Source organism: Cheilinus undulatus, linkage group 15 (genome assembly GCF_018320785.1).
Source record: "Cheilinus undulatus linkage group 15, ASM1832078v1, whole genome shotgun sequence".
Lineage (NCBI taxonomy): Eukaryota > Metazoa > Chordata > Actinopteri > Labriformes > Labridae > Cheilinus > Cheilinus undulatus.
The window spans coordinates 37,738,499-37,751,328 of record NC_054879.1 but is presented as its reverse complement, the minus strand read 5'-3'; the positions used below and the strand labels follow the sequence as shown (position 1 = coordinate 37,751,328).

Sequence of the window (12,830 nt, the reverse complement as noted above, 5' to 3'; positions counted from 1 at the left end):
GATTAAAAAAGTGGAAACTGTTTATAATTAGTTTGTTGCAGAGTCACAAAAAGATGCAATAAATCCAGGGGTGTTGTGAGGTATGAATAGAAGTTGTCTGAGGAAACCTGTTGCTCTGTTATAACTTACTGTTTATTTTTTTATGCTTTGACTTGAAAAGCTGGTCTCACAGGTCCTATTGGTGAGGAAGGTCCACAAGGAGAAAGGGGGCCTATTGGAGATCAAGGGCCACCTGGACCGCCAGGACGCCCTGCCACTGATTTACAGCAACAAGGTCTGTAGACTGAAGCCTTTCAAAGAGATGCATGATTTAACTAATCTCTTCAGAGCAGCAACAAAATGAAGATTAAATTAAATTTTGGTTTCACCTTGTGTCTGCCAGTGATTTTTTTCATGGGGCCGCTTGGTAAAAAAGGGGAGCAGGGAGATAAGGGCCCAAAAGGAGATCCTGGATTTCCTGCTCTCAGGCCGGGACCCCCTGGCAGCGATGGACGCCTAGGAGAAAGGGGCCCTCCAGGTCCTGCAGGATCATGTGAGTCTTGTAGAGTTTGAATGTGTTGGTAAATGATTTTCTATCTAGCTTCATTTTGTGGTTAATGATCAGTATAATACCTTTGTTTCTATGTGTCTTTAGGGTCTGAGTTCTTCAAAGGAGCTCCTGGAATCAGAGGACGGCCTGGAAATGCCGGCTCTAAAGGACTCAAAGGTGCTGCAAGCTAGTGCAAATTGGTGGAAATCATTTAAATTCATAACATATCCAATGATGTTTACCTGAGGGTGAAATGGTGTCTTTGTTTAGGTGATCATGGGGAATGTGAATGTACTATTGTAAACTCCATACCAGGGCCCCCTGGCCCTGCTGGGGTCCGCGGTGATCATGGAATGATTGGAGAGTATGGTCAGGAGGGAGATCTAGGAGAACCTGGCCCTCAGGGAGACGTTGGAGTCCCAGTAAGTAAAATGGATTCATATCATCTTCAGGAGTCATTTAAAGTCCTTCACTGGCTTCTCTGACCTAACTGTCTTCTAACAGGGCTCTCCAGGAATCAGCGGTGTTCCTGGTCCAAAAGGTCGGAAAGGAGAGCTGGGCGTGGCTACACAGAAAGGTAAAGTGTGCCTATTATCTCATTTCAGACCAGCACCTTTTTGCAAACAAGGGGGGCTGAAGAAGGATGATTACCTCTGTTTTTAAGTGTGTGCTGTGTTTTTACTTATTTGATTTTTTTTTTATCGGTATGATGGTTGCAGGACTTTCTGGAGACCCAGGAGTTCCTGGGCGTGATGGTGAGCCAGGATCACCAGGTGCTCCAGGAAGAAACGGGTTGCCTGGTTTCCCTGGGAATAGAGGTCCTACAGTGAGTCCACTACAGCACTTCTCCAACCTCCAATTTAACCAACTTGATTTCTTCTTTTTATTCAATTTTTCCTTTGACAAGTGATGAGAGTGTCCTACGGTAAACTGATTGTTTTAATGATGCCTTCAGGGAGAAGGTCCCTGGGGAGAACCTGGAGACAAAGGTGTACCTGGTCGGCCAGGTCTGCCCGGTGCAGCCGGTCTAATAGGGCAACCAGGTGATGATGTCAGGGGTATTAAAGGCCAACGTGGTTTGCCTGGTGATGACGGTCTTGCAGGATATCACGGAGTTCCTGGAACACCTGGAACCCCAGGTGAGAGACATCTGTCTGCCCTATTTCCTGCTGTTATTCCAGCCTCAAATTTTATTGCATATTTCTCCTTCAAGACTTCATCTCTTAACAGAAAATTGACCCAATTTCACCCTGAGGTTTTCATTTATTACCTTTCTACTCTTTAAATACTGTGCTTTATGATATCATACAAAGAAGTGAAATTGGAATGAACAATAATGGCTTGTGAGTAAAAAAGGAAGCATGAAGAGTATATTGTGCTGTTTAATTTACTTTTCCCTCTTCACCTCTTGTCATCGCCTCGATGCAGAGGCTGCATCCCTCAAACCAGCTGTGGCGGAGCTTGTTTGAGATAATGCTTATGCTTCTGGATAACTCTGTTCGAATGCCTCTTTTTCTTTCATTCCCTCTCATTCGCATCTGAAAGGCGGCTGTATTCCAAGAGGAGATGGAGGACAGGTGGATGTAACAGGTAGTGGGTATAATAACATTTTCCCCTTATTATTCCCTTTATAACCACTCTTTTGAGCTTTGCTTTGAACTGTATGACCCTTTTGCATGAACACCTTGGATTATAGTTATAATTTCAGATTAAGTTTACTGAGCTAGCAGCTAATATAAAGTTTTACTTGTGTTCTAGTACCAATCCACGCTGGGCAGCAGTTAAAAATCACTTGCACCAATTTTTTTATATTCACCTAAACAGTTTTCCCTTTAACATATAACTATGTTGTTGTCTGAAGCCTGTCTTTTGTAATGTTCATCTTAGGTCCTTGTAGTGCTGTCCCAGGACCTCCTGGACCACCTGGTCCTCCAGGACTAACTGGATCAGCAGGTTACCCAGGTAAACAACATTATACAGAGATGAATGTTGGCTCCAGAGCAGGGGTGGAAAGAGTACAAGAATATTGTGCTTGAGTGAAAATATAAACCCAGTTTCATAAAAGGTTGGGGCACTGTGTAAAATGTAAATAAAAGCAGGATGTAATGATTTGCAAATCGCATAGATCCATATTCTATTCACAACAGAATATAAACAAAATCTGAAAATGGAACTGAGTAATTTCAGCATTTCATAACGGCTCTTTTTGATTTTGATGGCAGCAACAAAAAGTAAGGATGTTGTTAAAAGGTTGAAAAACTAGGGGGTACAACCTGGAGGAGCATTTTAGAAGTAATTAGGTTAAATAGCAACAGGTCAGTAACATGTCTGGGTATGAAAGCAGCATTTTCGAGAGGTAGAGTTTCTCAGATGTAAAGATGGACAGGGGCTCACCAATCTGCAAAAAAGACATTGAATACCCTGCAATCCACAGTGCATAATACCTTCAGAACATTCAAAGAGTCTGAAGAAACCTCTGTTTGTCAACATCTAATATGTTTTTTATGTTCTATTATGAATGAAATTTGGGTTTATGAGATGTGCAAATTATTGCATTCTGTTTTCATTTACAATTGACACAGCTTCCCAACTTTTTTGGAATTGGGGTTTTACTTTGATAAAGATCTAACTTAAGTAGATCTAGCCAGTTACTTTGCTCAAGTAAAAGAAAAACCAAGATATTCCAAGTTTACTCAAAAGTCCTGAGTAGTTGTTTTGGGGTTCAAAAATAAAATATTGTATGTGTTGAGCAAAGTATTTGATGCGCAGCTCAAGGGTTTTTTCCTATTTTCCACCTGACACTGTTGTCAATTTTACACCTAGCACTCAAATTGTTTAGATAGCAAATGAACATGCACTCCTGTTAGGGCCAAGGGGTGTGTTTGTGTGAAAACGGTGAAGGGTCAGACTCAAAGCTGGCATGTTCCTATCTTGAGAACGCAGAAAACCACTTCGCTTTAGACCACATAAGACCTGGTCTAAAGTCTTAAGTCTGGTACAGTGTGTTCCTGATATTTAGAGACGTTAGAGCGATGCATAAACTTAGCTTGTTCTGCACAGACACAGGTTGCACACCACTAGACCATTTGATAGAAGTGCATTTGCATTTGCATACATTCAAATTAAGTTTTTAATGGAACAAAGAGCTGAGCAATAGAAAGCCTTAGTTTCTGTTTCAGTTTGTCACCGCGCTCTGGTTTAAGTTCTATCTAATGAACTCAGATGCAGACACAAGCTCTCCTGCAACTTAGAGTAGGATTTATAAGAAGTTTTATACATAATTGTGAGGGCCTCCAACAATATATTCCACAGATAATACTGATTGTCCAGTGTCCATTATGCACACATTACAGAATATAGCCATGAATGCAGCTAATAAGATAAGTGCATCAATGTTCACAGCCTATTGTTTGTTTCACGTTGAGCTCACAGAAGATTAGTTAACATAGATCTTGTATGATCCTTTTGCTGTGTCCAGAGATTTTGATGATAAGGTTAACTTTTTGTCCTGGTATTATGTCATCTAGATAACAAAATGTAGATGAACATGCCCCCATACCTGTGCACTTTAGACACTGTGATGTAGGCCATAAAAATGAGGCCCAGGATCTTTCCTTCCAAAAACAAGACAATATGAGGCAGAGTCTTTCATTAAAGGCAGAACGTTATTATCATCATCAACGTTATCTTTGAGTGCAGCTTGGATTAAATGTTGAATTACTGTCTCCCAGTGTTACCATCATCATGTGGCAACATCAACCAAATAATTGGCCAGATTCACATACTGTACTTGATGATCAGACCTTTTTTAATCATTTAGCATTTATTTTTTACTCAGTAATGGACACTATGTAAAAGGCAGTTAAGCATAATATTCCTTCTATTCCTTAAGTAAAAGTTAAATGACTCACTTTAATTAAAAAACACCCTATTACTGTAACTCAATTAACAGAAGTTTGTTACTATCCCCTCCTTTTTCAGAGTGCTTGCTTTGAGTCATTTTTGATGCATGTTTACATCCTATTATCCTTTAACAGGTAGTCCTGGTGACAAAGGATCAAGGGGTTCATTAGGACCTCAGGGAGAGAAAGGAGAAACAGGAGAGCAAGGCATTGGTGGCCCTCCTGGACCCCCAGGTGAGGACAAACACATCCAGTTTTATTCATATTTATTGGTTACATGTACATACATAGTACAATGTTGAGGGAAATTTTTCTGTTATGTGTCCTGCCAAGGGATTTCTCATTGTATGAAGGAATGACAAAACAAAAAGCTTTCAAAAATACTGTAAAAGTTTAAAAATATATACAGTCATGTACACACAATTTAGGTACTAAGGCTTCATCATGGGGCCAGATATGCCACAACCCAGGCCTGGAGGAGGGTGGCCAAAGTCAAGCTAGACACATGTCAACACACACTTGTGTCACTCAGCAGCCAAGGTCAAGCTCAACGGCATTTCTATTTTCCTGGCCTTTTCACCCCTGGTGATACACTCTGACAGCACCAGTGTTTATTTTTTGGGCCCTTTGGACATCCAAAGCATGACCAGGAGCTTGTGGCAACCCTTGTACCTCCCCAGACAATACCTGAGGCTGTGTTTACTTGCCAGATCCACCCCTTACCAAACATGCCTAAAAGTTTTGCACAGTTCTGTATGTTCTGTATGTATTCAAATGTTTTTAATAATAAATTGATAGTTAAAATGGATATGTGAATTGTACATTTCATTTCACCATGCATGGTAAAGACTGAAATTGTTGTGTACATGTATTAAAAGAACTCCTGTCCTATGAAAAAGTCAAATAGTTTGGATTTCTCATGACTAACTTTAGCTTTTTCACTGAAGGTTTTTCCGGACCACGTGGAGAGTTGGGAATTCCTGGCAGAAAAGGCTCACAGGGAAACCCAGGTTTTCCTGGTGTGCCTGGTCGGCACGGGTCACAGGGTGAGAAGGGTGTTCATGGAGCGGTAATGGGAGCTTCACCAGGACCTCTTGGTGACCCTGGGCCTCCTGGACTTCAAGGACAAAAAGGCCTGTCTGGTGATGAAGGAGAACCTGGCTACAAGGGTCAGCTACATCTTCATTTTGGCATAAACTTACACTATGTAGTCACAGCACAAAGACTGCCTACACAATCTATGCAATCTGATTCAACAGATATTCTACTTTTACAAAACTTCTCAACTCTCAGTTTTGCTGACATGGTCAGAAGGTTGATAATTCTGAATATATTCATCAATGAAGTTGTGATGTGTACACTGTAAAAACCAAATACCCAATAAACCTTTCTTTAAAAATCATGCAAACCAATTACCTTAAAAGTAAGTAAAAATAGCTTTTTTACCTCCTTAAAGTAAACTAGATATTGTATGTTGCATTTATAGAAGCTTTTTAGTGCTATGCAGTTGCACTGGAGTTTCAGTAACTTAAGATACTTTGTAATTAACACTTGATAAATTAAGGACGATGTACAAATGACTAAGATAAGAGTAAGAGTAATACCCATTTCATACTAATAGGCATTTCCAGTAAAATCATTAAGTGATATCAACTCAATTTTACTTGTAAGTTAAACTACACTGTGATAAATTCTGTTAAACTCAAAACAACATGTTTAAGTACTTTTGTAAAGCTACATTTCTTAATCCACTGCAACTTTCCCTTATTTCTATCACATACTTTAATGTTGAACATTTATACCATTTAAGGTAGGCAAACTTAAGTGACCTCACGTTACAGTAACTGAAACATGCACAATGAAACAGGAAGTCCTCTTCCATCATGTTTAATATACCATCCATTGGGTATTGTGGTTGGACCCAACCAACAGGACTTGTCTAACTGGGTCAGTTACTTCACTCATGGTGCAAAGTGCCCAATGCCCAAGGGCATTCTGGGAAAACTAAGGAAATTAAGGGATGATTGTCAAGTAATTTGAGTAGTAATCCAAAAATTCCCCCAAAAAAGTTGAGCACTGTTTACTAGAATTTAAAAATGTGTTTTATTCACTCAAAAAATAGGGCTCAAATAACTTTTTGGATTTTTAAGTTAGCAGAACTTTTTTTTCATACAACCTTTTACTGTTCTGTCTTACTGTGAAAAACTGACAGGTGCTTTTGATCCAGAAAGTGCACTTTATCAGAGTTCAGTTCATCTTGTTGTAATGTTGTAGTTGCTCCCTACTTCAGGAGTGAGACTTGAACTGAGTTAATAACTTCATTCATGCTGTAAACTTGTTTAATGCCCAAAGGCATTCTGGGAAAACGCTGCAGATTAAGGGATTATTGTCAAATAATTTGAGTACAATTACAAAAAATACTTAGAATGTTTAACTACTGTGAATTCAAAACTAGTGCTGTCAACATGTTCCATTAGTTTCAATTAATTAATCACAGGGGTAAAAAATGCAAAAAAAAAAATGCAAAAAAAAATAAATAAATAAATAATAATAAAAAAAAAATATATATATATATATATATATATATATAATATGCTTATAAATTGCACTCTAATTCCATTGCACACCTTAAACTGTTTGGTCTTACAGTGCAGGACAGTTGTGTGGTTTCTCTAGTACAAGTTAATGTAATTGGATGCATGATTTCTCTTTTACTACTTTATCAGGAAAAGCCAAAGTAGGAAAACAGAAGTTTATCTTGCTCTGCCCACATATGTGCAAATATCACACAGTTTTGTAGGACTTGTACAATATTACAAAGCTGCAGACTTCTTAAAACGAGAGAATGTATGAAATGCTAGGGCTACCTCTAGAATACCTCAGCCTTATCTTATTATTTCAAAAACATCAGTAGAGCCACTCAAAAGTTGAAATCACAGACATTTTGTGTTGTCATCACTTCTGTTTACAGCGCAGGCAAACTTAGCTCAAGTACATGCTCAGACTGTTAAATTTCATATTCTTTTTCTGCTCATTTGAGTGTTGCTTTAATTTGATTACCGCCACATACTGGATAGTGGTGTGAATCAGCAGACTCCCAGCCCAACCCTTAAATGTTACTTGTTTACTTTAATTTGGCTTTACTTGAAACACAATTAAATGGTTTCATTCACCCTGCAATTAAACATTTCTTGATAAAACTTAGTAATAGGTTCATAAACTTTATTATCAAGTAAAGTTAACTTAATTTGTGTGAGTTTGGATGGCTACCAGGGTTTCAAGTGTAGTAGTGGTGTTCTGGTGTGCAATATTTGAAAAGTTAACTAAATACTCTTCTCCAGTCCTGTATCTAAATAGAGTGGACAAACATTGGCAGTACATTTTGGCATAATACACGATACACTATTAGCCTTAGTAATAAATGTAAAGTAGAATCATCCTTGTTTTGATCATGTCAACCATATCTAAATACCTTATAGAAGTTGTTAGGATTGTTTGATTCCTTTATCTTGTGTTTCCTTTCATCCTTTAGGAATGATGGGCATGCCTGGTATGATTGGTTTTAAGGGGGAGAGAGGTCCTTCAGGCCTACAGGGGGAGGAAGGGAGGGCAGGACCAGCTGGCAAGTATGGCTACCCTGGGGATTCTGGGAGAGCAGGGCCTCCTGGGCCACGTGGTGAAACTGGACAGCCAGGTTAGACAGACACATGCATTCAAAATGTCCTCACATTGTCAGACATCTTATTAATTTGTGATTTGACACCCGGCTTGCCAGGTTTCACAGGAGAGAGAGGAACTTTGGGAGATCTCGGTCCTCCAGGTCCAGTGGGGTTGAAAGGTGTCCCAGGGTCATTCGGTGAAAATGGTTTTGTTGGAGAGCCTGGCCCAACGGGTGCCTCAGGGCAACCAGGTGGAGACGGACGCCCTGGACTTCCAGGAATGAAGGGTTTGTTCCATATTTTTAATAACAGTCTACTACTAAAATGTTGTAGATGAAAAGTAACAAGAATTACAGAACATCTAATGGTCAACACCTCTCCCAGGTTACAGAGGGTCTCAAGGTATGTCAGGTTTTGAGGGGGTCCGCGGTGATCAAGGAGTGAAGGGCTTCAGTGGACAGAAAGGAGAACCTGGACCCATTGGACAAGATGGCCCAAAAGGGATTGAGGGTCAGAGTGGAGAGAAAGGTAAAGCTGTTTGGATCATTGCGTCTGACAGCAACTACAAAGATGCACTGACTCATCTAACTATACTAACCGTCCACCAGGTGATAGAGGGCTGAGAGGGCCACCTGGAGAGAAACCTAAGATTCCTGCCAAGATGAAGGTTGACATGAAGGGAGCCAAGGGAGACCATGGACACCAAGGGAATCAGGGTTTCACCGGTCCGAGAGGTGAGCATATCCAATCCAAACCAGTCACTGTCCTCTGCCCCCTCACCCTTCACCCTCTAACATCCCTTTTTTTTCAAAGGTTCTAAGGGTCTCCATGGTGTGCCAGGCTACGAGGGAACTCATGGTCTTCCTGGAGACCCCAGCAATGAAAAAGGTTACTCAGGAGACCCAGGTGCGCAGGGTCTGCCGGGGGTAAAAGGAATGCCAGGTCTGACAGGAAATCGAGGAATCCCAGGCTTTGAGGGAATGTCAGGATTCAAGGTGAGAAGAGTCACAGGAGGAAACTTGTATGTCTCGTGTTAAGGAAGTGTTAGCTTAGCTTATAGACTTATGCTAGCCTTGCAAAGCCAGTGGATCAGCCAAATTCAATATCTGTCATCAGGCAGATCAATCTTGCAAAACTTCAGTGTGTAATTTTTTTTCCCTGGTATCATTCTAGAACAACCAAGCAGTAGCTATTGACATGGTTTAGCTGTGCTGCAAGCTTGTAAACAATGGCTGAGAGACTAACATGGATGCTGCTGTACAGGTGGTTTTATCAGACCTGGATAACATTTATGAGCCAAAACCACTGTTTTGTTTTGTTTTGGGTTTTTTTTTTGCAATTTTTGACTAAAAACACTACAATCTTTGAGTTTCTCATTTTTGCTCCCTCATTTTTTTTTTCTCTCATAAATGTACAGCTTTTTATTCTCTAAAATTCTGAGTTTTGTTTCTTGTAAAAATATATTTATTTATTTATTTTTGAAATTTTCATCAAAAATGAACTTCACCCCTTTATTGTTATTATTATTATTATTATTTTATTTTTATTTTTTTTTCATTTTTTAGGGCTGCCCTAATACACTGTTGTATAATATGTTTATTATCATGATTTGAATTAAATATATGCATATCTAATTTTGACATCAGAGCAGACAGGGCCTTGAGCTTCAGAGATCTTTGATGGCTCCCCTTGGACTGCCCAACCCCAGGTTTGGATCCACTGGCTTAGATGGATGTGAAAATATCCCCCCACAATGGAAAAATGAAACTGTCTGGGGTGTCAGGCTGTGGGAATCTCAGGATTCAAATGCTTTTGTTTCTGTAACTAATGTAAAGGAAAACAGGCACTCATTTTGCACCATAGGGACTCTAATTTCACCAAAATCTCAGGGCACTTATGCATAGGCAGTTTTGCTCTGTAAACTGCAAACTGGTTCAGAGACTTCCTAACAGCTAGTTGAGAACATTGACATTCAAGATTCAGACCTGTTCACTTTGGTGTCTTATTTGTTAATCCACTTCTAATTATGTCATAACAAAAATGTTCAGTGTATTATCTTGTTCTTCATATATTTAAAACAAAAGTGATATTATTGTTCGATTTTTTTCTACTTGGCATTTGCTCTTTTGCAGGGAATCAAAGGGAGTCCTGGAGCCTATGGTGCGACAGGAGAACCAGGGAGGAAAGGAATCAAAGGTACAACCTCAGTTTAGATATATATATAAATCTTTATAAATGAAATTAAAGACACTGAGTGATGATATCTGCTAAATATTACAGGTGACAAAGGCTCTCGCATTGACCTTCCAGGAACTCCAGGGTTAAGAGGAGAGATAGGTGGTGTAGGAGATAAAGGTAAAAATGCATGTATATCTTTTATTGTTTTTAATCAACTGTTTATCAGAACTATCTTACAAATTGAGGGCCATGTTTCTTAAATATTTGGTATCCCTCTTTACAGGCCAGAAAGGGCTGGGAGGACCATCTGGGGACAGGGGCACACCTGGTTTTGATGGTATTGTAGGGAAAAGAGGAGAGCCAGGTGATCCAGGAATATTTGGATCCCAGGGTAAGAGTTGTTAATAAAGTCAAGCTTACATTTGCTAATTATCTAAAAAAAAAAATAAATCTGTGAATAAAACAATAATTTGCTGCTCTGACTGACATTTCTACAGGCCTGGACGGGCAGACAGGAACTCCTGGTAACCAAGGTCAGAAAGGTTTTTCTGGGCCAGCTGGAAAAGAGGGACAACCAGGCCTTTCTGGTTTCCCAGGAAATAGAGGTAGGATGATCAAACCAGAGCTCTCAGTTTTAACTAGAGTACAAACTGGTTATCAAACATTTCTTCTATCTGATGTTTGCAAATATGTGCAGGTTACCCCGGCCTAAAGGGTCTGACTGGATTAAATGGATTGAAAGGACTAAAGGGTCAGGCTGGAACACCAGGTATTTGGCATCATTTCAGATATTTTATTTCCCAAATTATGCAGTTATATTGCTATTAAAATTATGGAATAGATATTGGAATTGGGGTTTATACATTTTCCGAAAAAATATGAGTGATATGTCTGACTGTAAAATTAGAGCAGGATGAGATTTGATATATAGCTTTGACAGCAGAGCGCCCCAAATTCAACTCAAATATAAATTCCTCATAGGAGCTTTAATGTCAATTTCTGATTTTATAGGTTGAGTTCTTGTGGAGGAGAAAATGTGTCTGATGATAGGTTCTTGTCTGAATCCTATCAGGTCTGGATATTACTGGACCTGCTGGGGAGCCAGGACTCAAAGGAGAGAAAGGAGAGGGCGGTGATCCCAACAACCAACCAGGTTTTCCTGGCACAGAGGGTTTGAAAGGTTTACAGGGACCACAAGGTTAGCCACTCCCTTTTTGCATTCACAGTGCTTGATTTACTCTCTCTAAGAGCTCTAAAAAGAAGAACTAGTGAACAGTTACTTTTGATTGCTTTTTTTTTTTTGGAAGTTAACCCATGTGAGATTTCAAATAAAATCATCTTTAACATGTTCAGGTGATCATGGTCAGCCTGGACAGCCAGGATTACGAGGGCCTGTAGGAACAGACGGGATCCCAAATAGACCTGGACCCAGTGGGGACCACGGCTATTTGGGACCTAAAGGGTTACAAGGTGAGAAGAAACAGCTTGAGATTTTCTTTTTTTTTAAACACAGTGCCATATTTTGTCTACTCTTTGTCGTTGAACTGACACACCTTTTATTATAATCCAATGAAACAGTATAGCTACAGATATGAATCACTCTTTTTCACTCAGATAATACTCCATGTATAATGGAAGCTCTTTAGCTTTTACCAATAGGAAAGACTAAATTATGATTTCAGAAAAATGCCTTCAATTTTTCAAAATGTGCTTACTCTATAGCTTCATTGTGCAATTTTTTAGGGCACTTTTGACCCTTTCGAAGGCTAAAACAGAATTTTTCAGACTGCATAGATAAATGACAATAAGCTATTGATGTTGAAGATGTTTGTTTCTCCCACATTAAAACTTAATGTTGTTTAATCCTGTATCATTTTTTCCTCAGGTTCTCCTGGACCTAGAGGATCCCCAGGTTTTGATGCTCCTCCTGGAGAGAAGGGAATTCCTGGAACTAGTGGGTTTCCAGGTTTTCCTGGGCGAAAAGGCTACAAAGGAAATCAAGGTCCATTTGGATACAGAGGACCAGACGGGGTTTCTGGAAAGAAAGGTAAGAAGGAGGTGTTGGATTTTGTTGAAGAAAAAAGGTGAAATATGAGATGTTTGCAGTAGCAAGATGAACTGAACTTTTGTTTCAGGTCATGGTGTTGATACAGATTTTCACAACAGTACAGCACATTCTGTTTTTTTTCTGTTTTATCGTCATGATGATGAGTAACCTTAAGCTGTATGAGGGTGCGCAAGAGTGATTCATCACTTATTCCACCTTGTCGTCACCATTGCAGTGTTGCAGCACAATTTCACATCCCATATACACACAAAAATGTCTTTCTAACTCAGTCTTTTTGTAGGTAAAATACAGTTGAAACCAGAAGTTTACATACACTATATAAAAAGACACATAAACTTTTTTTTCTCACCGTCTAACATTGAATCAGATTAAACTTTTCCTGTTTTTGGTTTTCCTGTTTTACCAAAATTATTTCTATTTTTCTAAATGCCAGAATAATGAGAAAAGGACTTTTTAGACAATTTTTATGACTTTCTTCAAAGTGAGAAGTTTAC

General features: G+C 39.3%; 1 protein-coding gene across 2 annotated transcripts in view; it reads left to right on the top strand.

The window, feature by feature from the left end:
• col4a2 (collagen, type IV, alpha 2) overlaps positions 1 to 12,830 on the top strand; it is a 92,706-nt gene that overhangs the window by 71,620 nt on the left and 8,256 nt on the right. The window contains exons 19-42 of one of the 2 annotated variants that reach the window (XM_041806253.1): positions 161 to 274; positions 383 to 532; positions 635 to 706; positions 800 to 951; positions 1,034 to 1,106; positions 1,249 to 1,355; positions 1,485 to 1,668; positions 2,075 to 2,119; positions 2,417 to 2,491; positions 4,567 to 4,665; positions 5,379 to 5,600; positions 7,964 to 8,125; positions 8,207 to 8,377; positions 8,475 to 8,618; positions 8,699 to 8,824; positions 8,904 to 9,085; positions 10,223 to 10,286; positions 10,371 to 10,445; positions 10,552 to 10,659; positions 10,766 to 10,873; positions 10,966 to 11,037; positions 11,341 to 11,466; positions 11,622 to 11,738; positions 12,154 to 12,315. In XM_041806253.1, coding sequence (XP_041662187.1) covers positions 161 to 274; positions 383 to 532; positions 635 to 706; positions 800 to 951; positions 1,034 to 1,106; positions 1,249 to 1,355; positions 1,485 to 1,668; positions 2,075 to 2,119; positions 2,417 to 2,491; positions 4,567 to 4,665; positions 5,379 to 5,600; positions 7,964 to 8,125; positions 8,207 to 8,377; positions 8,475 to 8,618; positions 8,699 to 8,824; positions 8,904 to 9,085; positions 10,223 to 10,286; positions 10,371 to 10,445; positions 10,552 to 10,659; positions 10,766 to 10,873; positions 10,966 to 11,037; positions 11,341 to 11,466; positions 11,622 to 11,738; positions 12,154 to 12,315 — 2,910 coding nt within the window. Of the gene's footprint in view, positions 1 to 160; positions 275 to 382; positions 533 to 634; positions 707 to 799; positions 952 to 1,033; positions 1,107 to 1,248; positions 1,356 to 1,484; positions 1,669 to 2,074; positions 2,123 to 2,416; positions 2,492 to 4,566; positions 4,666 to 5,378; positions 5,601 to 7,963; positions 8,126 to 8,206; positions 8,378 to 8,474; positions 8,619 to 8,698; positions 8,825 to 8,903; positions 9,086 to 10,222; positions 10,287 to 10,370; positions 10,446 to 10,551; positions 10,660 to 10,765; positions 10,874 to 10,965; positions 11,038 to 11,340; positions 11,467 to 11,621; positions 11,739 to 12,153; positions 12,316 to 12,830 lie in introns of both variants that reach the window. The other variant, XM_041806252.1, reaches the window with a different exon arrangement.